Below are 25,129 nucleotides of genomic sequence, written 5' to 3'. Positions count from 1 at the left end.
AGAGCCCGGATAGCTCAGTCGGCAGAGCATCAGACTTTTAATCTGAGGGTCCAGGGTTCAAGTCCCTGTTCGGGCGACCAGAATTATTTTGCCGGTGGCCTCCCCGGGTCCCTGCCCTCATCCCTCCTCGCCCCAACCCGGCTCCCGCGGCCCCCGCAGCCCGGGGCCGGGCTCCTTTAGCGGCGGAGGCTCCGCGGGCGGTGGAGCCGTGAGGGGCCTGGCGGGGCTGCCCGCGCGGGCCGGTCCCATGGTGTAATGGTTAGCACTCTGGACTCTGAATCCAGCGATCCGAGTTCAAATCTCGGTGGGACCTTGCAGCATTTTTGCGGGCGGCGCCGTCTTTGGTTCTGGGTGGGCCCTGGGGTGAGGGGACCCCGCTCCTGGCCCTTGGGGACAGCAGAGGGAAGCTCCCAGGGGACTGCGTGCGGTGGCATAAGGCGCTGGGGACAGAGCCTGGATGCCACCACGCCTTGGGGACCGCAGGTGACGTCCCCTGTAGGGCACCCCGGTGGTGTCCTGGGTTTGACAACACCGTGGGACACCCAGCACGGGACACCCAGCAGCTGTCCTTAGGGACAGCGTGTGACACCCCATCACAGACCACGTGTGGCACCCAAGGGGTTTCACCCCATCAAGCCACCCCCTTCTTGGGGACAAGTGCAACATTTTCCTGTCCCCAAGGGGAACTGAGAGTGGCCACTCCCTGCGCCACTCGCTCTTCTGCTCTCAGTGGTGGTGGGACAACCGGGTGCAGCCTTGTAGGGGCTCCCAGTGCCTCCCAGTGCCTCCCAGTGCCTCCCAGTGCCGCCGTCCCCAAGCTGCTCCCGCCTCATGGCACCAATGGTGGTGGCTTTCATCCTCAGTGAGTGACACGGGGACGCGGTGCTGGGAGGGGGGGACAGTTTGGTGGCCCTGTGTTCCACAGCCCCCGTGTCCCTTGCAGGCTGGTGGCTGGCGGCACGCAGCAGGGCGCAGCACCGTGAGTTTGGGAACAGGGGGGACGGGGACAGCGATGGGGTAGGGGGACACGGGGCAGGGGACGGGGGTCTCACTGCTGCTGTCCCCATCCCAGCGCGCCAACCCCTCCTCTCGCTGCACCCCTGCAACAGGGTGGCCCTGGGGGACAATGTCACCCTGCGGTGCCACCTGCCCCGGCCGGCTCTCCAGGTCCTGCTCTATCAGAACGAAGCCTGGATTCAGCACCAGTACAGCACTGGGGAGCAGAACACGGCCGAGTTCGTCTTCGAGGCCATAGAGTGGGGACACATGGGGACGTACCGGTGCCAGTACGAGGACAAGGAGAGAAAGATGTCAGCGCTGAGTGACCCCGTGGAGCTGTTGGTGACGGGTGAGGGGGACAAGGGGGTGCCCCCGGGGCTGCCCCGACGCCCAGGGGTGCCCCCCTGTCCCCACGGGTGTCCCATCTCTGTCCCTTCCCCATGCAGATGACACCTACCCCCCTCCGGGGACGATGCTGAGCCCTAGCAGACGCGTGGAGACGGGGACCAACGTCACCATCCAGTGCTGGGCATCCCATGGGGCCACCTTCCTCCTGCATAGGGACGGGTGCTCGCCCCCCACCCAGCGCCAGGACCCCCACGAGGGGGCCATGGCCACCTTCCCCCTCCTCGGGGTGACCCCAGCCGACGCCGGCACCTATAGGTGCTCCTACAGCCCCCATGGGTACCCCTTTCTGTCCTCACCCCTTGGGGACAAGGTGACACTGGAGGTGACACCGGCTTCTGGAGCACCCCAAGGTAAGGGGGAGCCCCCCCCCTTTTCCCCTCCCCATTTAGGTGCTGAGGTTCCCCCCCCCCCCAGCGTCACCCATGGGTGGCTGTGTCACCACTTCCCATCTCCGGGGACGGTTGGGGGTGAGGACACCGCAGCCTCTGGGCCCCCACAGGCACCGAGGGGGGGTCCCGGAGGACCCTGCTTGTGGCCGTGGGGGGGGGCTGCGCTGCTGCTGCCGCCCTCATCTTCAGCCTCGGCCTCTTCTTCCTCCTCACCACCCGGAGACACCGGACACGGAGCGGTGAGAGCCGTGGCAGGGAAGGGGTTAAATGGCTGGGGGACACCCCCCCCACCCCAAATGTGTCACCTGTGTTCCTGGGGTCCCCCATAGCCCCCCCCCCCAGTCCCCGAGCACCCCCTGGGGCTCCCTATGGGCTCCCCCCCTGCTGTGGTTGAGGGGATGAGTGGGGGTCCCTGCTGTCCCCTGGGGGTGTCCCCAACCCCCTGGGGGCTCCCCAATGGCCCTGAGGGTTTGGGGTGGGGGGGCTGTGTCCCCATATGTGTCCCCACCCCATAAACTCCTGCTCCCCCCTTTTAGGTGCCTTCCCCCAGGGGCTGGGGGCCACGGAGCTCCAGGTGAGTGCCTGGGTAGGGCGCCCCCCCCCGACGGGACCCCAAATCCCAACCTACCCAATGAGACCCCCCCTCAGACTCCCCCCGGGAAACCCCAAACCCTGCCCAAGGGGACCCCGAGGCACCCCAAACCTTACCCAACCCACCCCAACTCCATGGGCACCCCCAAATCCCACCCGTGGGGACCCCCAGATCTGCACCACCGGCACCCCCAGACCCCAAACTGAGCCCCCTCCAAGCCCCAAACACCCCCCAGACCCCATGGGCACCCCCAAACCCCCACCCATGGGGACCCCAGAGCACGCAGAGCCCCCTCCTTCACCCAAAGGAACCCCCCCTGGAGAGCCCCCAGACCCCACAGGCGCCCCCAAATTGAGTAGCAGGACCCCCAAGCACCACCCATGGGGATGCCCCCCTCAGGATTTTGGGGACCCCCCTGTGTCACCCTGCTTGTCCCCCCAGGTGCCCCCCCGTGTCCTATGGCCCCAGGAGGACAGCGAGTGCCTGACCTACGCGGACCTGCGCCCCCCGGCCCCCAGCCCCCCGCGGGTGCTCGCCGCCCCCCAGCCCCCCATTATCTACGCCGAGGTGGGCGCTGGGGGACCCCACTGACGCCCCCCCCTGCCCCCCCAGTGCCCCCCACTCCAATAAAGGCCCAGTCCCAGTTGGGGATCCCCGCGTCGTTCTTGGGGGGCACATGGGGAGGGGGAGCAGACCCCAAATTCCCCGGTCTGGGTCCCCCTGTTCCCCACTAGACCCCTAAATCCCCTCATGGTAACAACCCCAAATCCTCCGTGGTGCCCCCCAAAACACAAAAACACCCCCCTGGGACTCCCCAGTCCTTCTTTGGACATCCCCCCCCCCCCAGTCCTTCTTGGGACCCCCTAAACTCTCCCCAATCCCGCACGTTAACCCCCAACCCAAAAATGTGCACCCTGGGACCCCCAAATCCTGCTTGGCGCCCCCCAAAATCCCCACCCAGAGCCCCCCCAAATCCTCCTGGGGTGCATTGTGCCACTGTGCCACCCCCCCCACTTTGGGGACCACAAATTTTGGGGGTGCCTGTGGGGTCTGGGGCGTCTCCGGGGGGGTTCCCTTGAATCAGGGGGGGCTCTGTGTGCTCTGGGGTCCCCATGGGTGGGGTTTGGGGGTGCCCACGGGGCCTGGGGGGTGTTTGGGGCTTGGAGGGGGCTCAGTTTGGGGTCTGGGGGTGCCGGTGGTGCAGATCTGGGGGTCCCCACGGGTGGGATTTGGGGGTGCCCATGGAGCTGGGGTGGGTTGGGTAAGGTTTGGGGTGCCTCGGGGTCCCCTTGGGCAGGGTTTGGGGTTCCCCGGGGGGGTCCCATGAGAGGGGGAGATTGGGGGGCAATGGGGTTCCTCCTGGGGACTCCTGGGGGACCCCAAATTCTCAGGGCCATTGGGGAGCCCCCAAGAATTTGGGGACACCCTCAGGGGACAGCAGGGACCCCCGAGGGACCCCCACTCATCCCCTCGGCCACAGCAGGGGGGGTCCATAGGGAGCCCCAGGGGGTGCTCAAGGATTTCCAAATCTGAATTGTTTTATCCTACTTTTTTTGGGTGAGGATTCCCAATTCTCGACCATTTTATCCTGTGTTTTGGGAAGGATTCCCAATTCCAGAGCATTTTATCCTTTTTTGGGGGGAAGGATTCCCAATTCTGGAGGTTTTCTCCTAGCTTTTGAGGAAGGATTCCCAGTTCTGGATGGCTTTATCCTGCCTTTTGGGGAAGTATTCCCATTTCTGGACCATTTATCCTGTGTTTTGGGAAGGATTCCCAGTTCTGGAGGTTTTTTATCCCACTTTTGGGGGAAAGATTTCCAATTCCGGACCATTTTACCCTACCTCTCGAGAAAGGATTCCCAGTTCTGGATGGTTTCATCCTGCCTTTTGGGGGGAAGGATTCCCAATTCCGGATGCTTTTCTCCTACCTTTTGGGCCAGGATTCCCATTTCTGGATGCTTTCTCCACCTCAACCCAACCAAACCAACCCCAGGGGACTGCAGGTGATGGATCCACACCCGGAGCCGTGTGGGCGACGGCCCCGGGTTGCAAAACCTCGAGCACCGCCCGGCACGTTTCACCCACGTTGCCAAAAACCCTTCGACCCCATAATAATTTTACGACGAGCGAGCAGCCAGGGTTGCAAATCAGGGCTGAAGGTGAGTGACACAGCGGTGAGGTTGTGCTGAACCTGCTTGCTGGTTGCTTTTTGATTACTATTAATTAGCAGAGAGGTGAAATAACCCTTCAAGATACGGCTTGCTGGGCGCCCACACCCAGCTTAAAGATTTAAATGGGATTTAAATGGCAGAGCTTGGGGCATAGCTTGGGGCATTTTGGTTGTCGTTGTTGGGTTTTTAGTGGTTTTTTTTTTTTTTTTTTTTTTTTTTTTTTTTTTTTTCCTGGTCTGGTGATGAAAGAAAACGTGATTTTTGTCACCGTTCGGACTGGGGGTTGTGGGGTGGTGAAATGGGGCCGGTCCCGCCCGGCCAGGGCTGAAAATGCAGCCGGGTTTGCAAGAAACTGGGGGGAAAATGAGAAGATTTGGGGGTGGGAGGGTTCTGCATGGGAACAGCGGTAAGGGGAAGGCTGAGAGTGCCTGTTGTCCCTTTTCATAATGAGAAGGGAAATGGGGTTTGGGTGGAGGCTGTGGGGGATTTATGAGGCTTTAGGGGATTTATGGAGGCTTTGGGGGATTTATGGAGGCTTTGGGGGATTTATGGAGGCTGTGGGGGATTTATGGAGGCTGGGGGGGACTGATGGAGGTTTTGGGGGCTCACTGGAGGCTTTAGGGGGCTCAGTGGAAGGTTTAGGAGCTCAATGGGTCCTTTAGGGGCTGGATGGAGACCTTGGGGGCTGTATGGGTGCTTTAGGGGTTGGATGGAGGCTTTGGGGGCTGGAGAGAGGCTTTAGAAGGGTGGACGGAGGCTGGATGGGAGCTTTAGGGGCTTGATGGAAGGTGTAGGGGCTGGATGGAGGTTTTGGGGACTGGATGGAGGCTTTGGGGACAGGATGGAGGCTTTAGGGGATTGATGGAGGTTTTGGGGGGATTGATGGAGGTTTTGGGGGGATTGATGGAGGTTTGGGGGGATTGATGGAGGTTTGGGGGGATTGATGGAGGTTTGGGGGTCTGGATAGAGGCTTTAGGAACTGGCTGGAGGCTTTGGGGGTTGGCAGAGCTCCCCTCCCATCGCTGCCTCCGGGGAAAACCCAGCCGGTAACCCAAAACCAAGAGCAGGTGCATGGGAGGACGGCCAGGAGGGACAGACGGACACTTGATATTTCCACACCCGTTCGGCTCAGCAGACGCGGCTCCAGGAGCGGGTGCCGCAGACGGACGGACAAGGGACGGACGGACGGACGGACGGACGAGGGACCCGCTGACGCAAGCCGCCCCCGCGGTGCCGCTCCACACCCTTCAACCCTAGGCAGGGCGCGGGGCGGCGCCGGGGGAGGGAAGAGGGAAAAAAAAAAAAAAAAAAAAAAAAAAAAAAAAAAAAAAGCAAAAGGCAAAGGCAAAGAAGAAAAAAAAAAAAAAAAAAAAAAAGAAGAAAGAAAAACAAAACCAACCCAGGGGCAAACGCGCCGGGGCAAGGTGCGCGCGGGCGGCGGACCTTGCCCTGCAGAGCCCAGCGCCGCGGGGTGACCATGCTGGGGGTGGTCACGGCGGCGGTGGCCGGGCTGCTGCTGCTGCTTCTGCTCCTGCGGGACCGCTTGTTCCCCTTCCTCTGGGAGGACCTGGGAGCCTTCTTGGCCTTGGGGGGGGCTGCGGCGCGCTGTCATCGCCGCCTGTCCCGGCGTCCCGCCGTCACCCTCCTCGAGGTGTTCCAGGAGCACGCTCGACGCCAGCCCCACCGTCCCCTGCTGCTGTTCCAGGACGACGTCTACACCTACCGGGACGTGGAGCAACGCAGCAGCCGCGCTGCCCACGCCTTCTCCCAGCGTTTGGGCTTGAAGCCGGGCCAGACCGTGGCCGTTTTCCTCCCCAACGAGCCCACCTACGTCTGGACATGGTTGGCGTTGGCCAAGCTGGGCTGCTCCATGGCGTGCCTCAACTGCAACGTGCGGGGCCAGGCGCTGCTGCACGCGCTCGCTGCTGCTCAGGCCACCTTCGTGCTCGCCAGCACCGGTGAGTGGTGCCCTTGGGGGGGTGTGTGAAAAGGCTGGGGGGGGTCTGCTGCTGCTGCTTGTGCAGCTTCGTGCAGGGGTTGCACGCGTTGGTGTGCTGCAAGTGTGGGCTGCGTGCTTGTTGGGGGTCCTGCGTGCAAGTGCAATGTGTGATGGTGGCTGGGCATGGATTTTGAGGCGTGTCGGGGGCTGTGCATGGATTTTGAGGCGTGTCAGTGGCTGTGCATGGATTTGCAGGCTTGTCAGTGGCTGTGCATGGATTTTTAGGCATGTGTGTCCGTGTATGTTTGCACGTGTCAGTGGCTGTGCATGGACTTGCACGCATGTCAGTGTCCGTGCGTGTTTGCATGCGTGTGACCGCATTTATGTGCATGTGCATCAGTGGCTGCATGTGTCTGCTCACGGATTTGCACACGTGCATGTGTCTATGCATGAATTTGAGTGTCAGTGCCTCTGCGTGTGTGTCTGCACGCGTGTTGGTGTCCCTGCATGACACCTGTCAGCGTCCATGCGTGGACTTGCACGCATGTCAGTGGCTGTGCACGTTTGCACGTGCACAGATTTGCACGTGCTGTTGCCTGCACGTGTCTGTGCGTGAACTGGCGTGTGCCACACGTGTGACTCTGCATGACTGCACGCCTGTCAGTGGCTGTACATGCATTTGCACGCCTGTCAGTGCCCCTAGCTGCTCTTGCACGTGTGCCTGTGTTGCTCCACACATCACGTGCGTGGGTGGCTGCTGTTTGTGCAGGGCGTGGAAGCGTGCAAGAGGTCATTCACACGGGGCCACATGTTTGCACGCCCAGGCGTGGCCACGGCCGCAGCCCTTTGCTCACGCGTGTGCACCCCCAAGCCTTGGTCATTGTCGTGGGGTGCACTGGCCGTGCCAAGGCTACAGGTTAATTATTGCCAGATCGTTGCCGGGGCCAAAGGTCCTTTTGTTTCCATCACAAGGACGTTTTTGGGAGTGGGAGGCAGGAAGAAAACACTCACGTGTACATACTTGCTTGGGGCACCCATTGGGATGCTCAGGGTGCCCTTTTTGGGGTGCTTTGGGTGCCCTGCTGGGATCCTCGGGGCTCTTGTATGGGGCACTGTAGGTGCTGGTCCTATTGGGGTGCCCAGCTGGGATCCTTGAGGCACCCAGCCAGGGTGCCCATCCAACTGAGGTCCCCATTTGGGGTGCACCGGGTGCCCTTTTGGGATGCTTTGGGTGCCCAGTTGGGGTCCTTGGGGTGCTCATTTGGGCTGCCCAGGGTTCCCATTATGATCAAGGTGCCCATTGGGAGCCCACCTGGGATCATTGGGGAGCCCAACCACAATGTCCTGGGTGCCCATATGATCAAGGTGTCCATTTGGGGTCCATTGGGTGCCCACCTGGGATCATTGGGGAACCCAGCCATGATACCCTGGGTGCCCATCTCACCAAGGTGTCCATTTGGGGTCCATTGAGTGCCCACCTAGGGTCATTGGGGAACCCAACCACGATGCTCTTGGTACCCATATGATCAAGGTGTCCATTTGGGGTCCATTGGGAGCCCACCTGGGATTATTGGGGAACCCAATCACGATGTCCTGGGTGCCCATATGATCAAGGTGTCCATTTGGGATCCATTGGGAGCTCACTTGGGATCATTGAGGAACCCAACCATGATGCCCTGGGTGCCCATCCAACCAGGGCACCCACTTGGGGTACACAGAGCACCCATTTTGTGCTCTTTCGGTTCCCTTCATGGATGCTCAGAGCACCCCCCCGATTTGGGGACCTCCTCACCCTGGACTATGCCCCCTTGTCCCCGCAGAGCTCCAGGACGCCCTGGAGGAGGTGCTGCCAGCCCTGCAGCGTGACGGCATCAAGGTCTTCTACCTGAGCTCCAAGTCGCCCACGCCGGGTGTCGAGGCCCTGCTGCCAGCCATCGAGGCGGCCTCCGACAAGCCCCTGCCCAGCCACTACCGCGCCGGCATCACCGCCACCTCCAAGGCCATCTACATCTACACCTCCGGCACCACCGGTGAGGCCTCGGGGGGGTCTCCTCCCTGGAGAACGGCATCTGGGAGGGTTGGGGTGCCATGGGCGAGGAGCTGGAGGGGTGGGCAAGATGGTGTGGGGGACACCGGGGAGGCTGGTGGGGTCTTGTGGGGTCTTTTCTGCAATCCTGAGTGTCCTGAGTCCGGCTGGGCTTGGTTCCCCGTGAGGGTTGGGTGTCCCCAAGGATGGCGAGCCACCATGTCCCCGTTGGGACAGGGAGGACAGGACGTCCTCGGTAGGACCAGATCCCACCCCAACCACCACACGAGGCCTTTAGGGACAGAGACCCAGCACCCCGAGGCAAGGGTCTCGCCCTCCCATCCCACGTGGGCGCCTCCACGGAGGACGTTTCCCACCCCCAGGGCTGCCCAAAGCGGCGGTGATCACGGAGCAGAAGCTGCTGATGGTGGCCAGCCTGGGCCGGATCTGCGGGATACGGGGCACCGACCACGTCTACACCACGCTGCCGCTCTACCACTCGGCCGGGCTGCTCATCGGGGTGGGAGGGTGCCTGGAGATGGGTACGTACCCCACGGCCCGCGTGGGGGGAGGACGGACAGACAGGGATGGACGGATGGACGGATGGAGAAATGGGTGGGGAGAAGGAAGAGGAGGGAGAGAGGGGATAAAAATGGGGAGGGGAATGTCTGGAGATAGGGGATGGATGGATGGATGGATGGATGGATGGATGGATGGATGGATGGATGGATGGATGGATGGATGGATGGATGGATGGATGGATGAATGTTTTATGGAGTTGGATAGATGTTTTATGGAGCTGGATGGATGTTTTATGGAGTTGGATGGACGTTTTATGGAGCTGGATGGACAGATGGATGCATTATGAAGGACACGTGGATGTTTTCTGGAGATGGATAGATTTATACGGAGATGGAGGTATGATTTCTAGATATGAATTAATATTTTCTGGAGGACATAGATGTTTTCTAGAGATGGATGTGCTTATGGAAATGGATGGATGGCTGCTTTGTGGTGGTGGATATTTTTTAGGGATGGATAAGATAAATGTAAGGCTGGGGATGAACACGTGGCTGCTTTAATGGAGATGGATCAATGGAAATTTGTCTTCTGGAGATGGACTGAAGGATGATGGAAAAACGTGCAAGGGTGGAGGGGAGAAAAGGAGAGATATTTACAGTGATAAATGGAGCAGTGGGGGGATGGATGGGATGACAGATGACAAAAAAAGTGAGGATGGGGAAGGAAAGAAAGAGGAACGAAGAGACAACAGAAAAGGAAAGAGGTCATAGATAATGGGTGAATGTGGGAGGGATAAAGAAAGACGAAAGGATGGATGGAAGGATTAATGGAAAAAAAAAGAGGGAAAAGAGGAGGGAACCATCACCCCACCGTGTCCCCGCAGGAGCCACCTGCGTCCTGCGTTCCAAATTCTCCGCCTCCCAGTTCTGGGACGACTGCCGCCGCTACAACGTCACCGTCATCCAGTACGTGGGCGAGCTCATGCGCTACCTCTGCAACACGCCCAAGGTGAGGCCCGAAATTCACCCCCGGGGGGGACGTGACGCCACGGGGCGGGTGCTGAGATGGTTTTTCCCTTGGCAGCGTGACAACGACCAGAAGCACGGGGTGCGTTTGGCTGTGGGCAACGGCCTGCGGGCGGAGGTGTGGAAGGAGTTCCTCCAGCGCTTCGGGCCCATCTCCATCTGGGAGTTTTACGGGGCCACCGAGGGCAACGCCGGCTTCATCAACTACACCGGCAAGATCGGGGCCGTGGGCAGAGCGAATCCGTTCCTCAAGGTGAGCCACCAGCGGTGACGATGGCAGGGAACAAACGCAGATGGCCTTGGGGAAGCCAATGCTGGCCCTCAAGTTGGGTTGACCCAAGAGTGGGAATCTCTTGGTTGCCCTCCTCATAGCGACCAACCTGGAGAAACCAACAACATCCACCAGGTTGGGTTCACGCAAGAGCGGGATCTTCCAGATCCCCTCTTCACGTCCAAAAGGAGTCCCCTCCACCTCGTTGGCCGGTATTGACTCAACAGTCCATCACGTTGGGTTCATACAAGAGTGGGATCTTTGATATCTCCTCTTCGCGTCCAAAAGAAATCCCTTCCACCCCACTGGCAAACACGGACTCAGCAGCACCGACTCAAAAGCCATTTTTTGGAGGGCCTGTGGTGACGTGGACATCTTCATAGCCCCAAGAAAGGCCACCTGGTCTCAATTCTTGGTCTCCAGCCACAACCATGTTGAGCAAAAGCTGCAAAACTATTTTTTTCCACCCTTTTCCCCCAGCTGCAGCTCTCAGCGTTCTCCCCCAGACCTTTCATTGGAAAGGCACGGTGGGTGAGCTTGGCGAGCAGTTGAACGTGTTTGATTAAATCTTAATTAAATATAAATGTGGGATCAGTTCGGACGGAACACGAGGCTCTGCAAGATGTTGGGATTGGGTGTGGTGGGCTCCATGGGTTTTAACAAGTGGGTAACGACGGACGCTGTAAGCAAAGATGTCCTCCCACCCTTTTTTATCCCGTGTTTCTCTTCTGCACGCCGATTTCTCCTCCTCTGCCCTCCAGAGCTTCGCTCCCTTTGAGCTGATCAAGTACAACGTGGAGGAGGACGAACCCGTACGCGACGAGCGAGGACTCTGCATCCGCGTCCGGCCCGGTAAGAAGAGATGAGCCTCGCGAGGGCCTTTTTGGCAGGGGAGAGACAACAGAGGGTGGAGATCCATCAAAGCCAGCTCTTGGTCTTTATCACCATCGCCTTGGTGGCACCAGAAAAGGACCAAGGAAAACGGCAGCATCCCCGTTTTGGGGCATGGGGATGACGTTCTCCAGCCCCAAGGCACTTTGCTGACTGGCCCCAACCCTCCTCTCCCTCCCCGAAGGTGAGACGGGGCTGCTGGTCATCAAAATCACCAAGAACACCCCCTTCTACGGCTACGCGGGCGACTCCAAGAAGACCGAGAAGAAGATCTTGAGAGACGTCTTGGTCAAAGGCGACGCCTTCTTCAACAGCGGTGACCTCCTCATGATGGACCACGAAAAATTCGTCTACTTCCAGGACCGTGTGGGAGACACTTTCCGGTAATCCTCTCCACCGTGGTCGTGCCCACGTCCACGTGGGCGATGCCGTCCCCCAGCCCGAATTCCTCCTCCTCACAGCTTCATCCCTTCGCTTCCATAGCTGGAAAGGGGAGAACGTGGCCACGACAGAGGTGGAGGCCACTCTGGCCATGGTGAACTTCATCCAGGAGGTCAACGTCTACGGGGTGTCCGTGCCGGGTGAGTACAGGGCGGTGCAGGGGGCGAGTGGGACTAAAATAAGCACCCAGGGATCCTTCAGGCAGGTGATGTGGGCTACGTTGCTCTGAGCGGCCAGGAAAAAGGCTCAAGTAGGACTTGTTGACCCAAAATAGGAGGCCAGTGTTGTTTTGGGCTCAAAACTACTCCTGCAGTGGTCCAAGAAGAGTAAAACAGGGCTCTGTTGCCCAAAATAAGCATCTGATGTTGTTTTGGGCACGCAACACGTCCACATAATGGTCCAACCGGCCACCAAGGAAGCAAAACCAGGATTTAGTCACCCCAAATAAGAGTCTGGCATTGGTTTGGGGGCACAGCGTGGTTCTGTGAAGGGCTGAGCAGCCTCCAAGAAGGTTAAGGGGTGACCTGGTTGTCCAAGCCAGGATATTTTGGACATGCAACATGCCCCACAATGGTCTAAGCAGCTACCACACAGAGTATAGAGGGATTTGGTTGCCCAAAAGAAGCATCTGATGTTATTTTGGGCAACCGATGACCCACGTGGCCACTGGGGACTTGGTTTCCCCAGAGAAGTGCCTGGGGTTTTGGACCCACCGCGTCTCCTCGTAATGGCCCGATGGTCACAGCGAGGGCTGAAATGGGACAAACTGACCCAAAATACGCACCCAGCGTTGCTTTGGGCACGCAACAGCTCCCCGTAACAGCCCAAGTGGCCACCAAGAAGGCTAAAACGAGACTCGGTTGCCCAAAATAACCTGCCAGCTCTGCCCGCAGGGTGCGAGGGGAAGTGTGGCATGGCAGCCATCCGCCTGAAGCCCGGGATGAGCTTCGAGGGCGAGAACCTCTACGCCTTCACCAAGGAGACGCTGCCCAGCTACGCGGCCCCCCGCTTCGTGCGGATCCAGGTGAGCGGCCCCGGCTCTGGGGGGCTTCCCGGGGGGTGGTTTTCGGCCTCTCGTCTTCCAGCGATGGCGCTGGGGCTTCTGGTGGTGGTGGCACCCAGAGCTGATGACGCCGTCGGGGCCACCTCGTGCCAGGGTGGCTTTCTGACGATGGTCTCAAGGTCCCCGACTTCTGATGACATCTTTTGGGTCGCCCCGTTTCCAAAGACACCTCCTGGGTCCCCAAGGCGACGGTGACACTGGGGTCACCCCTTCCAGCGCTGTCACCTGGGTCCCCCTGCGCCGACAACTCCCCACGTTGAACATTTTGGTCCCCACTTTCCAACGACGGTGCCGTGCCAGCGACACCCAGTGGGGTCCCCACATTTCTGATGATGGTCACACCGCGCCGGTAACGTCACCTGTCCCCGTTTCTGACACCATCTGTCCCCACAGGAAGCCCTGGAGATCACGGGGACCTTCAAGCAGTGCAAAGGCAACCTCGTCAGAGAAGGCTTTGACCCCAACATCATCAAGGACCCGCTCTTCTTCCGCGACGAGAAGAAGAAGTCCTACGTGCCCATGAACACCGACATCTACGCTGCCATCCAGGAGGCGAAAATCAACCTGTAGAAGGAGCCGCGCCTCGGGGTGACAGGCGAAGCCGATTTGGGGGCTAATCGGGCTTTTTTACCTGTCTTCAGGATAGTTTCTAACAGCATTGGAGCATGACGAGGGCGAGAGGCCGGTTTTGGTTCTTAGCATCGTGCCCGGTGCCTCCGCACGGTGCTGGCTGTGGAAATTAAAGGCTTAGGAATAATTACTTGGGCCCAGACGGGTGCCTGGATGGCGAGGGATGTTTTCTGGGGACCAACCTGTGGGTTTTCCCTTCAGATCGTGCCCCCAAAATCCTCCCCATCGCTGGGAGGGGAACACTCGCTTGGTGCCGGCCTCCTGCTTGCCCAAGGGCTGGCCCTGAAGACGGATCGTGCCCCCAAACACTTTGTTCTTCCCACAGATCTGGCGCAAAACTGATTTATTTCTCCCTGATCCACTTTTCCGCCAGATTGAGCACCTAAACCAGACCAAGAAAGCACCCCCGAGCTCCCCAAAAAAGGGGACCAACACAACAAACGCCCGACCCCGCTGCTCACCGGCCTCGCTGAGCCAGTTTAGCTCACCAACCCTGCTGATTTCTCCCCAAAACGCTTTCCTGCCCGATCAGCGAGCAAACCCCACTCGGTGTTGCTGTCCTTTCCCCCCCCACCCCCGCAGCGTTCCCAGAAGCGAGCCATCGCCTTGTTGTTGTTTTTTTTTTTTCATAGAAAAGGCGAAAACGCTTCGTTTATTTACAAACCTTCCCGGCGGCGCCGCGGCGAGGAAGAGGAGGCGAGCCCTCACCGTCCGCCGTCGGCGGCGCCCGGCACCTGCGGCTCCGCGCCCTGCGGCGGGGGCTCCTTGGGGACCCTCCGGCCCTCGGGGGGGGCTCGTCGCTCTCGCTGCAGCTCGCCCACCCGCAGCCTCAGCCTCTGCTCTCGGCGTTTGCAAGCCTGGAGCTGCCTCTGGGCTTTGTCCAGGGCGTCCAGGGCGGCTTCGGCGCGGCGTTTCCAGAGCAAGGCGCTGCCCACTTGGTAGCTGTGCTCGCTCTGGATGTACGCCCCGGCCGGCGGCGGCAGCCTCAGCATGTAAAGGGAAGGTGAAACGGGCCTGGGGGGTGCCGGGGGGGCACCTTCAGGGAGGGCGGGGGTGTCTGTGGCTTCTTCGTCCCCTGTGGCCACCAAAAGGGTGTCCGGGAGGGGACCCCGTGCGCCTAAAGGGCCGGGAAGAGCCGGGACCCCCCCAGGGTCTTCGCCTTCTCGGGGGAAGCAGGAGACGTCGGAGGAAAAGGGGGGGTCCGGGGGGGATGTTGCGGGGTCCTGCCTGTGTGGAGAAAAAAGGGGGGGGTTAAATGGGGTGGGGGGGAGATGGTGGCAGTGTCCTGTGTCACCCCCCAAACCCGGTGCCCGTCCCGGGACTCACTTCCACTTCCCGGTGGCCCGGGGGGGCTTTGGGGTGTCGCTGTCGGGCGGGGGGAGCTTCGGTTTGGTGTCCCGGGGGGTTTTGGGGGAGGTCGACTCGAAGACGGTGGGGACGGCCCCTTCCTTCAGGCGGTGGTAGCCACTGCAGTGGAGGGGGGAAGAGCAAGGAGGTCAGTGCGAGGCACCCCAAAACCCACAGGGACCCCAAAACCCACAGGGACCCCAAAACCCATAAGGATCCCAAAACCTGAAGGTGCTCCGCAGCCCTAAAGGGTCCCAAAACCCCGGGGGGGGGGGGGCGTCACCAAGGAAACCCAAACCCAGTAAGGTCACCAGGGCACCCCAAAGCCTTGGAGAGGTAAAAAGGGGACCCCAAAAAATGTTTTAGGGTCTCCCAGGGTGACCCATGGACCCCAGAGGTTTGGGGTGGGGGTCCTAAGGGTGACCCTGAAGATTTAGGAAAGGTTTTGGGGGGATCTAAAACCCAGAGGGGGTCCCCCAAAAGCCCTGGGGGTGTCTTTAGAGGGACCCAACACCCACAAAGTCCCTGGGGGGGTGACAAAACCCCCACATCTCTGGGACCCCCAAAAGCACTGGGGGGGGGTTCAGGACCCCAAAATGGGAAACTGAGGCACGGAGGGGGGGGGCGATGGGTTGGAGCAAACCATTTCCACTGACGGAAGGGGGAGGTCTGGAGGAACCCACCTTAAACCAAAGCAGGGGGGGCTGTCCTTAATTACGGGGGGCTCCGTAATTAAGAGGGCCCATTCTCTGGGGGAGGAGGCGGCTTAATTAAGCGCCTCGTTAGCTACCTGAAGCCGACTATCTCGAAGCAGCTCTTCTCGAAGTGCTGGGAGCAGAAGTAGATGTATTTGGAGGCCGGGTCCCAGCGGCCCTCCCCGCTCGCGTCCCGCCGCCGGCTGTTCTCCAGCCACAGCGCCCGCCGCGGGTTGTCCTTCTTGGGCAGCCTGGGGGGGGGCAAAAAAAATTAAAAAAGGGGGGGGTCACGTCGGGTTTCGTGGCCGAAATCCCCCCAAAATGCTGTTTTTTGAGAGATTGGGGGGATGGCTCCCCCCCAGCGGCCACCAATGGAACGGGCCAGGGAGGGTTTGGTAATGGGGAGGGGGCTGAACCATTCCTAAAATGGGGGGGGGGGGGGACATAACTGGGCCAAACCATTATTGGGGGGGGGGAAGCAGATACATGGACCAAACCACTACCAAAATGGGGAGGGGGGGACACCTGGGCCAAACCACTGCTAAAATGGGAGGGGCACCTGGGCCAAACCACTGATAAAAGGGGGGGGCGGAGGCACCTGGGCCAAAGCACTGCTAAAAGGGGGGGGGGGGCACCTGGGCCAAACCACTGCTAAAAGGGGGGGGGGAGAAACCTGGGTCAAACCACTGATAAAAGGGGGGGGAGGCACCTGGGCCAAACCACTGATAAAAGGGGGGGGGGGCACCTGGGCCAAACCATTGCTAAAAAGGGAGAGGGGGAGCATCTGGGCCAAACCATTGATGGAGGGGGCAGACCTGGGCCAAACCACTACCAAAATGGGGAGGGGGGAACACCTGGGACAAACCATTGGTAAAAGGGGAGGGGGGAGGGAAACACACCTGGGCCAAACCATTGCTAAAGTGGGGGGGGGCACCTGGGCCAAACCACTGCTAAAAGGGGGGGGGAAACCTGGGCCAAACCATTGCTAAAAGGGGGGGGGGCACCTGGGCCAAACCATTGCTAAAAGGGGGGTGGGAGGCACCTGGGCCAAACCATTGCTAAAATGGGAGTGGGGGGGCATCTGGGCCAAACCATTGATGGAGGGGACAGACTTGCGCCAAACCACTGCTAAAAGGGAGGGGGGAGCACCTGGGACAAACCATTGGTAAAAGGGGAGGGGGGAGGGAAACACACCTGGGCCAAACCATTGCTAAAGTGTGGGGGGCACCTGGGCCAAACCACTGCTAAAAGTTGGGGGGGGAGGCACCTGGACCAAACCACTGATGGAGGGGGCAGACCTGGGCCAAACCACTACCAAAATGGGGAGGGGGGAACACCTGGGCCAAACCATTGCTAAAAAGGGAGAGGGGGGGCATCTGGGCCAAACCACTGCTAAATGGGGGGAATCAGGGACAAACCCTTGTAAAAAGGAGGGAAAGAACACGTGGGCCAAACCACTGCTAAGAAGGGGGGGGGCACACCTGGGAGAAACCATTGCTAAAGGAGAGGGGTACACCTGGGCCAAACCATTGCTGGGGGTGGGGGGGGTTACACCTGGCCTAAACCAATGCAAAAGGATTAAACCGAGAGCCAAAAGGTGAAAAAGCAGCCAAATAAAACTGCCGCAAAAGGGAGAAACGAGGAAAGCCCCCCCCCAGCAAGACCATTTGGGGGGGTAAGGAGGGGTCCCCACGGGGGGGGGGGCACCCCCTGAGGAGGCGTGGGGGCACCCACCGGTGGAAGGAGATGCCTCGGTTGCGGGTCTCCCGGGTGTCGCGGGTGCAGCAGCCGGCAGCAGAGCAGTGACGGGGCATCTGGGGAGGGGGGAAGCGAGAAAGGTCTCCCATGGGAAGACCCCCCCCCCAAAAAAAAACTGCCAGCCCCTCCATGCACCTCCAGATACAGCCAGGTGCTGAGACTCCCAAGTGCCCTCTCGGCACACCCCAGACCCTTTGGTGTCCCCCCCAAATCCCTGTCCCCCTCAGAGCCCCCCCCCCATATCCCTGGTCCCCTTGTTGACCCCAGATCCGCCCCCCCAGAGCCCTGTGTAACCCCTTGGAGCTCCCAGAGCCCCCCCAGGGCCCCCCCATGAGCAGTCCCAACCCCCCAGCACCCTCTCCAGGGTCCCTCCATCCACCCCGGTGCCCCCCCCAGCCCCCATTTCCCCCCCAAAACTCCCTCAGAGCCCCAAATACCCCCTCCAGGGTCACTCCCCCCACCCAGAGCCCCCCCAGTGCCCCCCCACGAGCAGTCCCAACCCCCCAGCACCCTCTCCAGGGTCCCTCCATCCACCCCGGTGCCCCCCCTGCCCCCATTCCCCCCCCCAAAACTCCCTCAGAGCCCCCAATGTCCCCTCCAGGGTCCCTCCACCCCCCCAGCTGCCCCCCCCCAGCCCCCAGTGCCCTCCCAAACCTTCCTTAGAGCCCCAGGCGCCCCCCAACCTCCCCCAAAGACCCCCCAGCCCCCCATAGCCCCCCCCATGTGCCCCCTCCCCAACCCTATGGGACCCCCCCCCCCATAAGAAAGGAGGGGTGGGGGGGGAACCTGGGGTGAGGGGGGCGATGACGTCACGGGGCAAGGGGCAGCCCGTTGCTAAGGGCCGCGGTTGCTAAGGGGGGGGGGGGGCGGAAGGGGCGGGCCGGGGACCACCGGAGGAGCCCCCCCAGCCCCGGGGTCGGTGCCCCCCACCCTCGGGGGGTCTGGGGGCGGGGCAAGGGGCGGGGCTTGGGACCGGGGCCGGGGCCGGGGCCTCACCTCGGCGCTCCCATCCCGCCGCCGCCGCCGCCGCCTCCGCCCGCCCTCAACTCTCGCGAGACTCCCGGGGTCTCGCGGCGCCCCGGCCCCGCCCCCTCTCCCTCCTCATTCGCCGCCGTCCGCCGCCCGGCCCCTCGTTTGCATGCCGCGCCGCGATTGGTTGCCGCGCGCCCTGATTAGCATAGCCAGCCCCGCCTCCAGCCCGCGCGGTGGTTTCAAGGCTCCCCCCTCCTCCCGCTGGGCTTGGGGCTGTTTCAAGGCTCCCCGGGCGCAGTTTGGGGGGGGGGGGGGGGGGTCAGGACCCCCCCCAAAAAAGGGTCTCGGGGGGGTTTGAGCCCCCCAGGCTGAACCTAAGGGGGGGTTTCCAGCCCCCCCCAATGGTTTTGGGGTGTTTTAAGGCCCCTCCCACTCCGGGTGTTCAAAAGGAATCTGGGGGGGGGGGGGTCACAAATTGGGGTACGGGGGGGGGGGGCAGGACCCCCCCCAAGCAAGGTTTGGGGGGGGGCGCTTCAAGACCCCAAAAAAATGTGGTTGGGGGGGTCTTCCCCCAAAAGGACGCCAGGTGGATTTCAAACATCTTTAATGTGTCACCACGCCACGCCCCATTAAGCCCCTCCCCCCTTAAGCCCCGCCCCTGATAAGCCCCGCCCCCCAAATAAGCCCCACCCCTTCTGTAGAGCCCCCCACCCCCCTAAGGGCATGTCGAGGGGGGTCCTGGGGGGGCTCTATGGGGTCAGAGCCCACTTTTAGGGCTCCCCGGCGGCGGTTTCGAGGCCCCCCCCGGGACCAGCGGCGGTTTCAAGCCCCCCCTGGAGGCCGGCGGCGGTTTCAAGGCCCCCCTGGGGGGCCGGGGGCGGTTTCGAGGGGCTCCTTGGGGGCGGTTTCAAGGCTCCCCTGGGGGCCGGGGGCGGTTTCGAGGGGCTCCTTGGGGGCGGTTTCAAGGCTCCCCTGGGGGCCGGGGGCGGTTTCGAGGGGCTCCTTGGGGGCGGTTTCAAGGCCCTCCTGGGGGCCGGGGGCGGTTTCGAGGGGCTCCCCGAGGGCCCACGGGGGGGACCCGCTGTCCCCACTGTCCCCGCTGTCCCCGCTGTCCCCGCTGTCCTCGCTGTCCTCGTCCTCCCCCCGGAGCATGCGGCGCACGGTGCGGGACAGGGTCAGCGGGTCGCACCTGGGGGCAGACGGGGGGGTTTTGGGGGGACCCAGAGAGCCCCCCGCTGCCCTATAATCCCCCTGACCCCATACAGCTACCCCAGAATACCCCACAATCCCATAATCTCCCCAACCCCATACAGCCCCCTCCCCAAGTCCCCTACCGCCCTATAATCCCCCTGGCCCCATACACCCCCCCCAGAATACCCCCACTATCCTATAAGGCCCCTGACCCCATACAGCCCCCCCAGAGCCTCCCACAATCCCCAAATCCCTCTGGCCCTATACAGCCCCCCCTAGGGAGCCCATAGGGTGCTGTAGGGGCCCACAGGGGTCTTTAGGGAGCCCATAAGGTGCTATAGGGACCCACATTGGGCTCTAGGGAGCCCATAGGGTGCTATAGGGGCCCACAGGGGTCTCTAGGGAGCCCATAAGGTGCTATAGGCGCCCACAGAGGTCTCTAGGACACCCATAGGGTGCTATAGGGGCCCAGAAGGGGTCTCTAGGGAGCCCATAAGGTGCTATAGGGGCCCACTGAGATCTCTAGGATGCCCATAGGGTGCTATAGGGGCCCACAGAGGTCTCTAGGGAGCCCATAAAGTGCTACAGGGACCCACGAAGATCTCTAGGGAGTCCATAGGGTGCTATAGGAGCCCACGGAGATCTCTATGGAGTCCGTAAGGTGCTATAGGGGCCCATAGGAGTCTCTAGGGAGCCCATAGGGTGCTGCTATAGGGGCCCATAGGGGTCTCTAGAAAGCCCATAGGGTGCTACAGGGGCCCACAGAAGTCTCTAAGATGCCCATAGGGTGCTATAGGGGCCCATAGGGGTCTCTAGGGAGCTCATAGGGTGCTATAGGGGCCCATAGGGGTCTCTAGGGTGCCCATAGGGTGCTATAGGGACCCATAGGGGTCTCTAGGGAGTCCATAAGGTGCTATAGGGACCCACTGAGATCTCTAGGGAACCCATAAGGTGCTATAGGGACCCACAGAGATCTCTAGGGAGCCCATAGGGTGCTATAGGGGCCCAGAAGAGGTCTCTAGGGTGCCCATAGGGTGCTATAGGGACCCATAGGGGTCTCTAGGGAGTCCATAAGGTGCTATAGGGACCCACTGAGATCTCTAGGGAACCCATAAGGTGCTATAGGGACCCACAGAGATCTCTAGGGAGCCCATAGGGTGCTATAGGGGCCCAGAAGAGGTCTCTAGGGTGCCCATAGGGTGCTATAGGGACCCATAGGGGTCTCTAGGGAGCCCATAGGGTGCTATAGGGACCCACATTGGGCTCTATGGAGTCCATAAGGTGCTATAGGGGCCCACAGAGATCTCTAGGATGCCCATAGGGTGCTATAAGCACCCACAGAGATCTCTAGGGAGCCCATAAGGTGCTATAGGGGCCCATAGGGGTCTCTAGGGAACCCGTAGGGTGCTCTAGGAAGCCCATAGGGTGCTATAGGGGCCCATAGGGGTCTCTAGGGACCCGTAGGGTGCTATAGGGGCCCATAGGGGTCTCTAGTGAGCCCATAGGGTGCTATAGGGGCCCACAACGATCTCTAGGGAGCCCATAGGGTGCTCTAGGGGCCAACAGGGGTCTTTAGGAAGCCCATAAGGTGCTATAGGGACCCACAGCGATCTCTAGGGAGCCCATAGGGTGCTATAGGGACCCACAGAGATCTCTAGGATGCCCATAGGGTGCTATAGGGACCCACAGAGACCTCTAGGGAGCCCATAAGGTGCTATAGGGGCCCATAGGGTACTATAGGGGCCAACAGGGGTCTTTAGGAAGCCCATAAGGTACTATAGGCGCCCACAGAGGTCTCTATGAAGCCCATAAGGTGCTATAGGGACCCACAGAGATCTCTAGGATGCCCATAGGGTGCTATAGGGGCCCATAGGGGTCTCTAGGGAGCCCGTAGGGTGCTATAGGGGCCCATAGGGGTCTCTAGGGAGCCCGTAGGGTGCTCTATGGACCCGTAGGGTGCTCTAGGGCCCCGTAGGCTCCCCGCCGGGCGTTACAGACGCGGGCGCCCACCTGAGTCGTGCCCGCAGGGCGGCCACGCGGCGCGCGGTGGCGGCGGCGCCGTCCCCGACGTCGTCCAGCACCCGGCGCAGGCGGTGGCCCTGGGCCTCGGTGCGCGCCGTCCCCGCCGCCACCGCCGCCACCTCGTCCCGCAGCGCCCGCTCGGCCGCCTCGGTGGCCTCCGCCTGCGGGGGACAGGGGGACACGTGGGGTGGGGGGACATGGGGGGGAGATGGGGAGGATGGGGGGGACATGGGGGGACATGGGGGGACATGGGGGAGATGGGGGGGACATGGGGGGACATGGGGGAGATGGGGGGGACATGGGGGGACATGGGGGGGAGATGGGGGAGATGGGGGGGACATGGGGGGACATGGGGGAGATGGGAGGGACATGGGGGGACATGGGGGGGACATGGGGGAGATGGAAGGGACATGGGGGGACATGGGGGGGACATGGGGGGACATGGGGGAGATGGAAGGGGCATGGGGGGACATGGGGTGACATGGGGGGGATGGGGGAGACTAGAGAGGGGACATGGGGGACATGGGGGGGACATGGGGGAGATGGAAGGGACATGGGGACATGGGGGGGACATGGGGGGGACATGGGGGGGACATGGGGCATGGTGGGGACATGGGAGGGATGTGGCGGAGATGGAAGGGACATGGGGGGGACATGGGGGAGATGGAAGGGACACAGGGACGTGGGGGGGACATGGGAGGGACAAGAGGGACAAGAGATAGGGGAAGTGGGGACATGGTGTGGGGACACGTGGGGACGTGGGGACACAGAGCACAGGGTCACAGGACAGGGGGGGACGTGGCTTTGGGACACGGGGGGCCATGGGGACGTGGGGTGGGGGGAATGGGGACAGGGGCATGGGGACGTGGGGTGACACTGGGTGACACGGGGTGGGTGACACAGGGTGGGTGACATGGGGTGACACCCCCACACCTCCCCCAGCCTGCACAGGGAACCCCGCCCCATGATGTCACCGCTGTGACGTCACCCCCCCCGTGTGACATCGCGCCCGTGACGTCACCTGCAGGCGGTAGCGCTCCCCCCGCAGCCGCTGCTCCTCCGCCTCCGCCAGCAGCACCCGCAGGCGCCGTCCTGCCGCCCGCGCCGCCCGGGCCAGCGCCGCCCGTGCCCTGCACCCATGGGTGCCCCATGTCACTCTATGGCACCCATGGGTGCCCCACGGTATCCTCAAAACAACCATGGGTGCCCTGCGTCACCTTCACAGCACCCATGGGTGCCCCATGTCACCCTCACAGCACCCATGGGTGCCCTGTGTCACCCCCACGGCACCCATGAGTGCCCCATGTCACCCTATGGCACCCATGGGTGCCCCATGTCACCCCCACGGCACACATGGGTGCCCATGTCACCCTCACAGCACCCATGGGTGCCCCATGTCACCCCCACGGCACACATGGGTGCCCCACATCACCCTCACAGCACCCATGGGTGCCCCATGTCACCCTCACAGCACCCATGGGTGCCCCATGTCACCCCCACGGCACCCATGGGTGCCCCATGTTACCCCCACAGCACCCATGAGTGTCCCACGTCACCCTATGGCACCCATGGGTGCCCCATGGCATCCTCACAACACCCATGGGTGCCCTGCGTCACCCTCACAGCACCCATGGGTGCCCCATGTCACCCTCACAGCACCCATGGGTGCCCCATGTCACCATCAGAGCACCCATGGGTGCCCTGCGTCACCCCCCACAGCACCCATGGGTGCCCCATGTCACCCTCACAGCACCCATAGGTGCCTCACGTCGCCCCCACAGCACCCTCATGGCACCCATGGGTGCCCCGCATCACCCTATGGCACCCATGGGTGCCCCATGTCACCATCAGAGCACCCATAGGTGTCCCATATCACCCCCACAGCACCCTCACGGCACCCATGGGTGCCCCACATCACCCCCACGGCACCCACGGGCAAGTGGGACCTCAGGGGCACCATGGGACATCCTGGTCCCACCCATGGGACCATCCTGGGGCCACCCAAGACCACCCTGGGACCACCCTGGGACCCCCTCGCACCACCCTGGAGCACCCCAGGGCCACCCAAGCCCACCCTGGGCCCACCCAAGCCCACCCTGACCCCCCCTTGGACCACCCAGGACCCCCGCCAGCCCCCCGGGGACCCCGATGCTCACCCGGCCTCGCGGTTCAGCAGCTCCTGGAGGTGGAGGCAGCGGGCGCGCAGGGTGGCCTCGGCTGGGTGCGGGGGCACCCTTGGGTGCTGCAGCCGCCCCCGCAGCCCCCGCTGCTCCCGTTCCAGCTGGGCCCGCGCCCCCGCTGCCGTCCGAGCCCGTGCCCGAGCCCCCGCCAGCGCCCGCTGCAGCTCCTGCGCCTGCACCCATGGGTGTCAGCGCCTGGGGGCACCCACGGTGCCCCAAAATGCACCCAGAGCACCCAAAAATAAACCTAAAGCACCCAAAAATGCACCCACGGTGCCCCAAAATGCGCCCACGACACCCAAAAATACATCCACGGCACCGAAAATGCACTCAAGGAACCCCAAACTGCACCCAAAATGCACCCCTGGATGCCCAAAATGCAGTCATAGCACCCAAAAATATGCCCACGGCACCCAAAAATGCACCCACGGCACCCAAAATTGCACCCACGGCACCCAAAATTGCACCCACAGCACCCAAAACCGCAGAAATAGCACCCAAATATTCACCCACGGGCTCCCAAAAAAATGCACCCTCGGCCCCAAAAATGCCCCCCCAGCACCCATAGGTGCCCCGCCTCCCCCCCCCAGCCCCTTTTCCCCCTCCCCACCTTGCGCCCCTCTATACGTCCCCCAGATGTTCCCCTATAGGCGCCCTCCCCTCCCCTACAGGTGCCCTCCGTGTGCCCATAGGTGTCCCATACGTCCCCCTATACGTCCCCCTATACGTCCCCATATACATCCCCCCTAAATCCCCCCCACGTCCCCTACATCCCCCCATATACCCCACCCTACAGGCGCCCTCCATAGGTGCCCATAGGCTCCCCCCACACCCCCCATACGTTCCCACCATACGTCCCCCCTATACGTTACCTATAGGTGCTCCCCCCCCCAAACTTCCCTCTAGGTGCCCCAAACCCCACACGGACACCCCCGGACACCCGCAATGGGTGCCCCCTATACGTCCCCTATGGGTACCCTTCTAGGTGCCCCCTATAGGTGCCCTATAGGTGCCCTATAGGTGCCCGACCTGCTCGTGCCGCTGGTGCAGGCGCTGCCGCAGCTCCCGGTTGTGGTCCCGCAGCTCCGCCAGCGCCGCCTGCAGCTCCTCGGGGTCCCGGCCCCCCCTGCACCTATAGCGGCTATAGGGGATGTGGGGGGGTGGGGGGTGGGCAGGGGGCACGGGGGATATAGGGGATGCAGTGTGGGGCCTATAGAGGGTTTGCTGCGGGGGAGGTGGCTTGGGGATATAGGGGGTGTGTATAGGGGACGTGCAAGGGGGAATATAGGGGATGTGTCATGGGGGCTATAGGGGACGTGCCATGGGGGCTATAGGGGAGAGTATAGGGGATATAGGGGATATGCCATGGTGGCTATAGGGGATGTGCATGAGGTCTGTGGGGCCGTAAGGGATGCACGGTGTGGGCTATAGGGGGGTCTATAAGGGACATGGCATGGGGACTATAGGGTATATATCAGGGAGGCTATAGGGGATGTGCCATGGGGAATATAGGGACGCACTATGGGACTAGAGAGGATGCGCCTTGGGGGCTATAGGGGACGCACCGTGGGGGCTATAGGGGATGTACTATGGGGGCT

General features: G+C 61.9%; 3 protein-coding genes and 2 non-coding genes across 5 annotated transcripts; 4 read left to right on the top strand and 1 right to left on the bottom strand.

The window, feature by feature from the left end:
• The first annotated feature begins 3 nt into the window (after positions 1-3).
• TRNAK-UUU lies at positions 4-76 on the top strand. The gene has a single exon. It is a non-coding gene; the product is annotated as a tRNA-Lys (tRNA).
• Positions 77-241: 165 nt separating this feature from the next.
• Positions 242-313, top strand: TRNAQ-CUG. The gene has a single exon. It is a non-coding gene; the product is annotated as a tRNA-Gln (tRNA).
• A 518-nt stretch (positions 314-831) lies between these two features.
• LOC116500185 (leukocyte immunoglobulin-like receptor subfamily A member 2) lies at positions 832-2,979 on the top strand. Its single transcript, XM_032205101.1, has 7 exons — positions 832-862; positions 944-979; positions 1,073-1,348; positions 1,446-1,757; positions 1,907-2,035; positions 2,333-2,370; positions 2,830-2,979. Exons 1-7 carry the CDS (start codon positions 832-834, stop codon positions 2,977-2,979), a joined length of 972 nt encoding a protein of 323 aa, XP_032060992.1.
• A 3,056-nt stretch (positions 2,980-6,035) lies between these two features.
• On the top strand, positions 6,036-13,306 carry SLC27A5 (solute carrier family 27 member 5). Its single transcript, XM_032205112.1, has 10 exons — positions 6,036-6,516; positions 8,318-8,527; positions 8,907-9,065; positions 9,929-10,053; positions 10,129-10,323; positions 11,103-11,193; positions 11,417-11,615; positions 11,716-11,813; positions 12,567-12,697; positions 13,130-13,306. Exons 1-10 carry the CDS (start codon positions 6,036-6,038, stop codon positions 13,304-13,306), a joined length of 1,866 nt encoding a protein of 621 aa, XP_032061003.1.
• A 675-nt stretch (positions 13,307-13,981) lies between these two features.
• THAP7 (THAP domain containing 7) lies at positions 13,982-18,186 on the bottom strand. Its single transcript, XM_032205108.1, has 5 exons — positions 18,163-18,186; positions 17,143-17,222; positions 15,504-15,659; positions 14,693-14,833; positions 13,982-14,593 (listed from the first exon to the last, which is right to left on the bottom strand). Exons 2-5 carry the CDS (start codon positions 17,220-17,222, stop codon positions 14,071-14,073), a joined length of 900 nt encoding a protein of 299 aa, XP_032060999.1. The 5' UTR covers positions 18,163-18,186; the 3' UTR covers positions 13,982-14,070.
• Between the last annotated feature and the right edge of the window lie 6,943 nt (positions 18,187-25,129).

This window comes from Aythya fuligula, chromosome 32 (assembly GCF_009819795.1).
Source record: "Aythya fuligula isolate bAytFul2 chromosome 32, bAytFul2.pri, whole genome shotgun sequence".
Taxonomy (NCBI): Eukaryota; Metazoa; Chordata; class Aves; order Anseriformes; family Anatidae; genus Aythya; species Aythya fuligula.
Note: the sequence above shows the minus strand (reverse complement) of the source record. Positions and strands in the feature narration are given on the sequence as shown.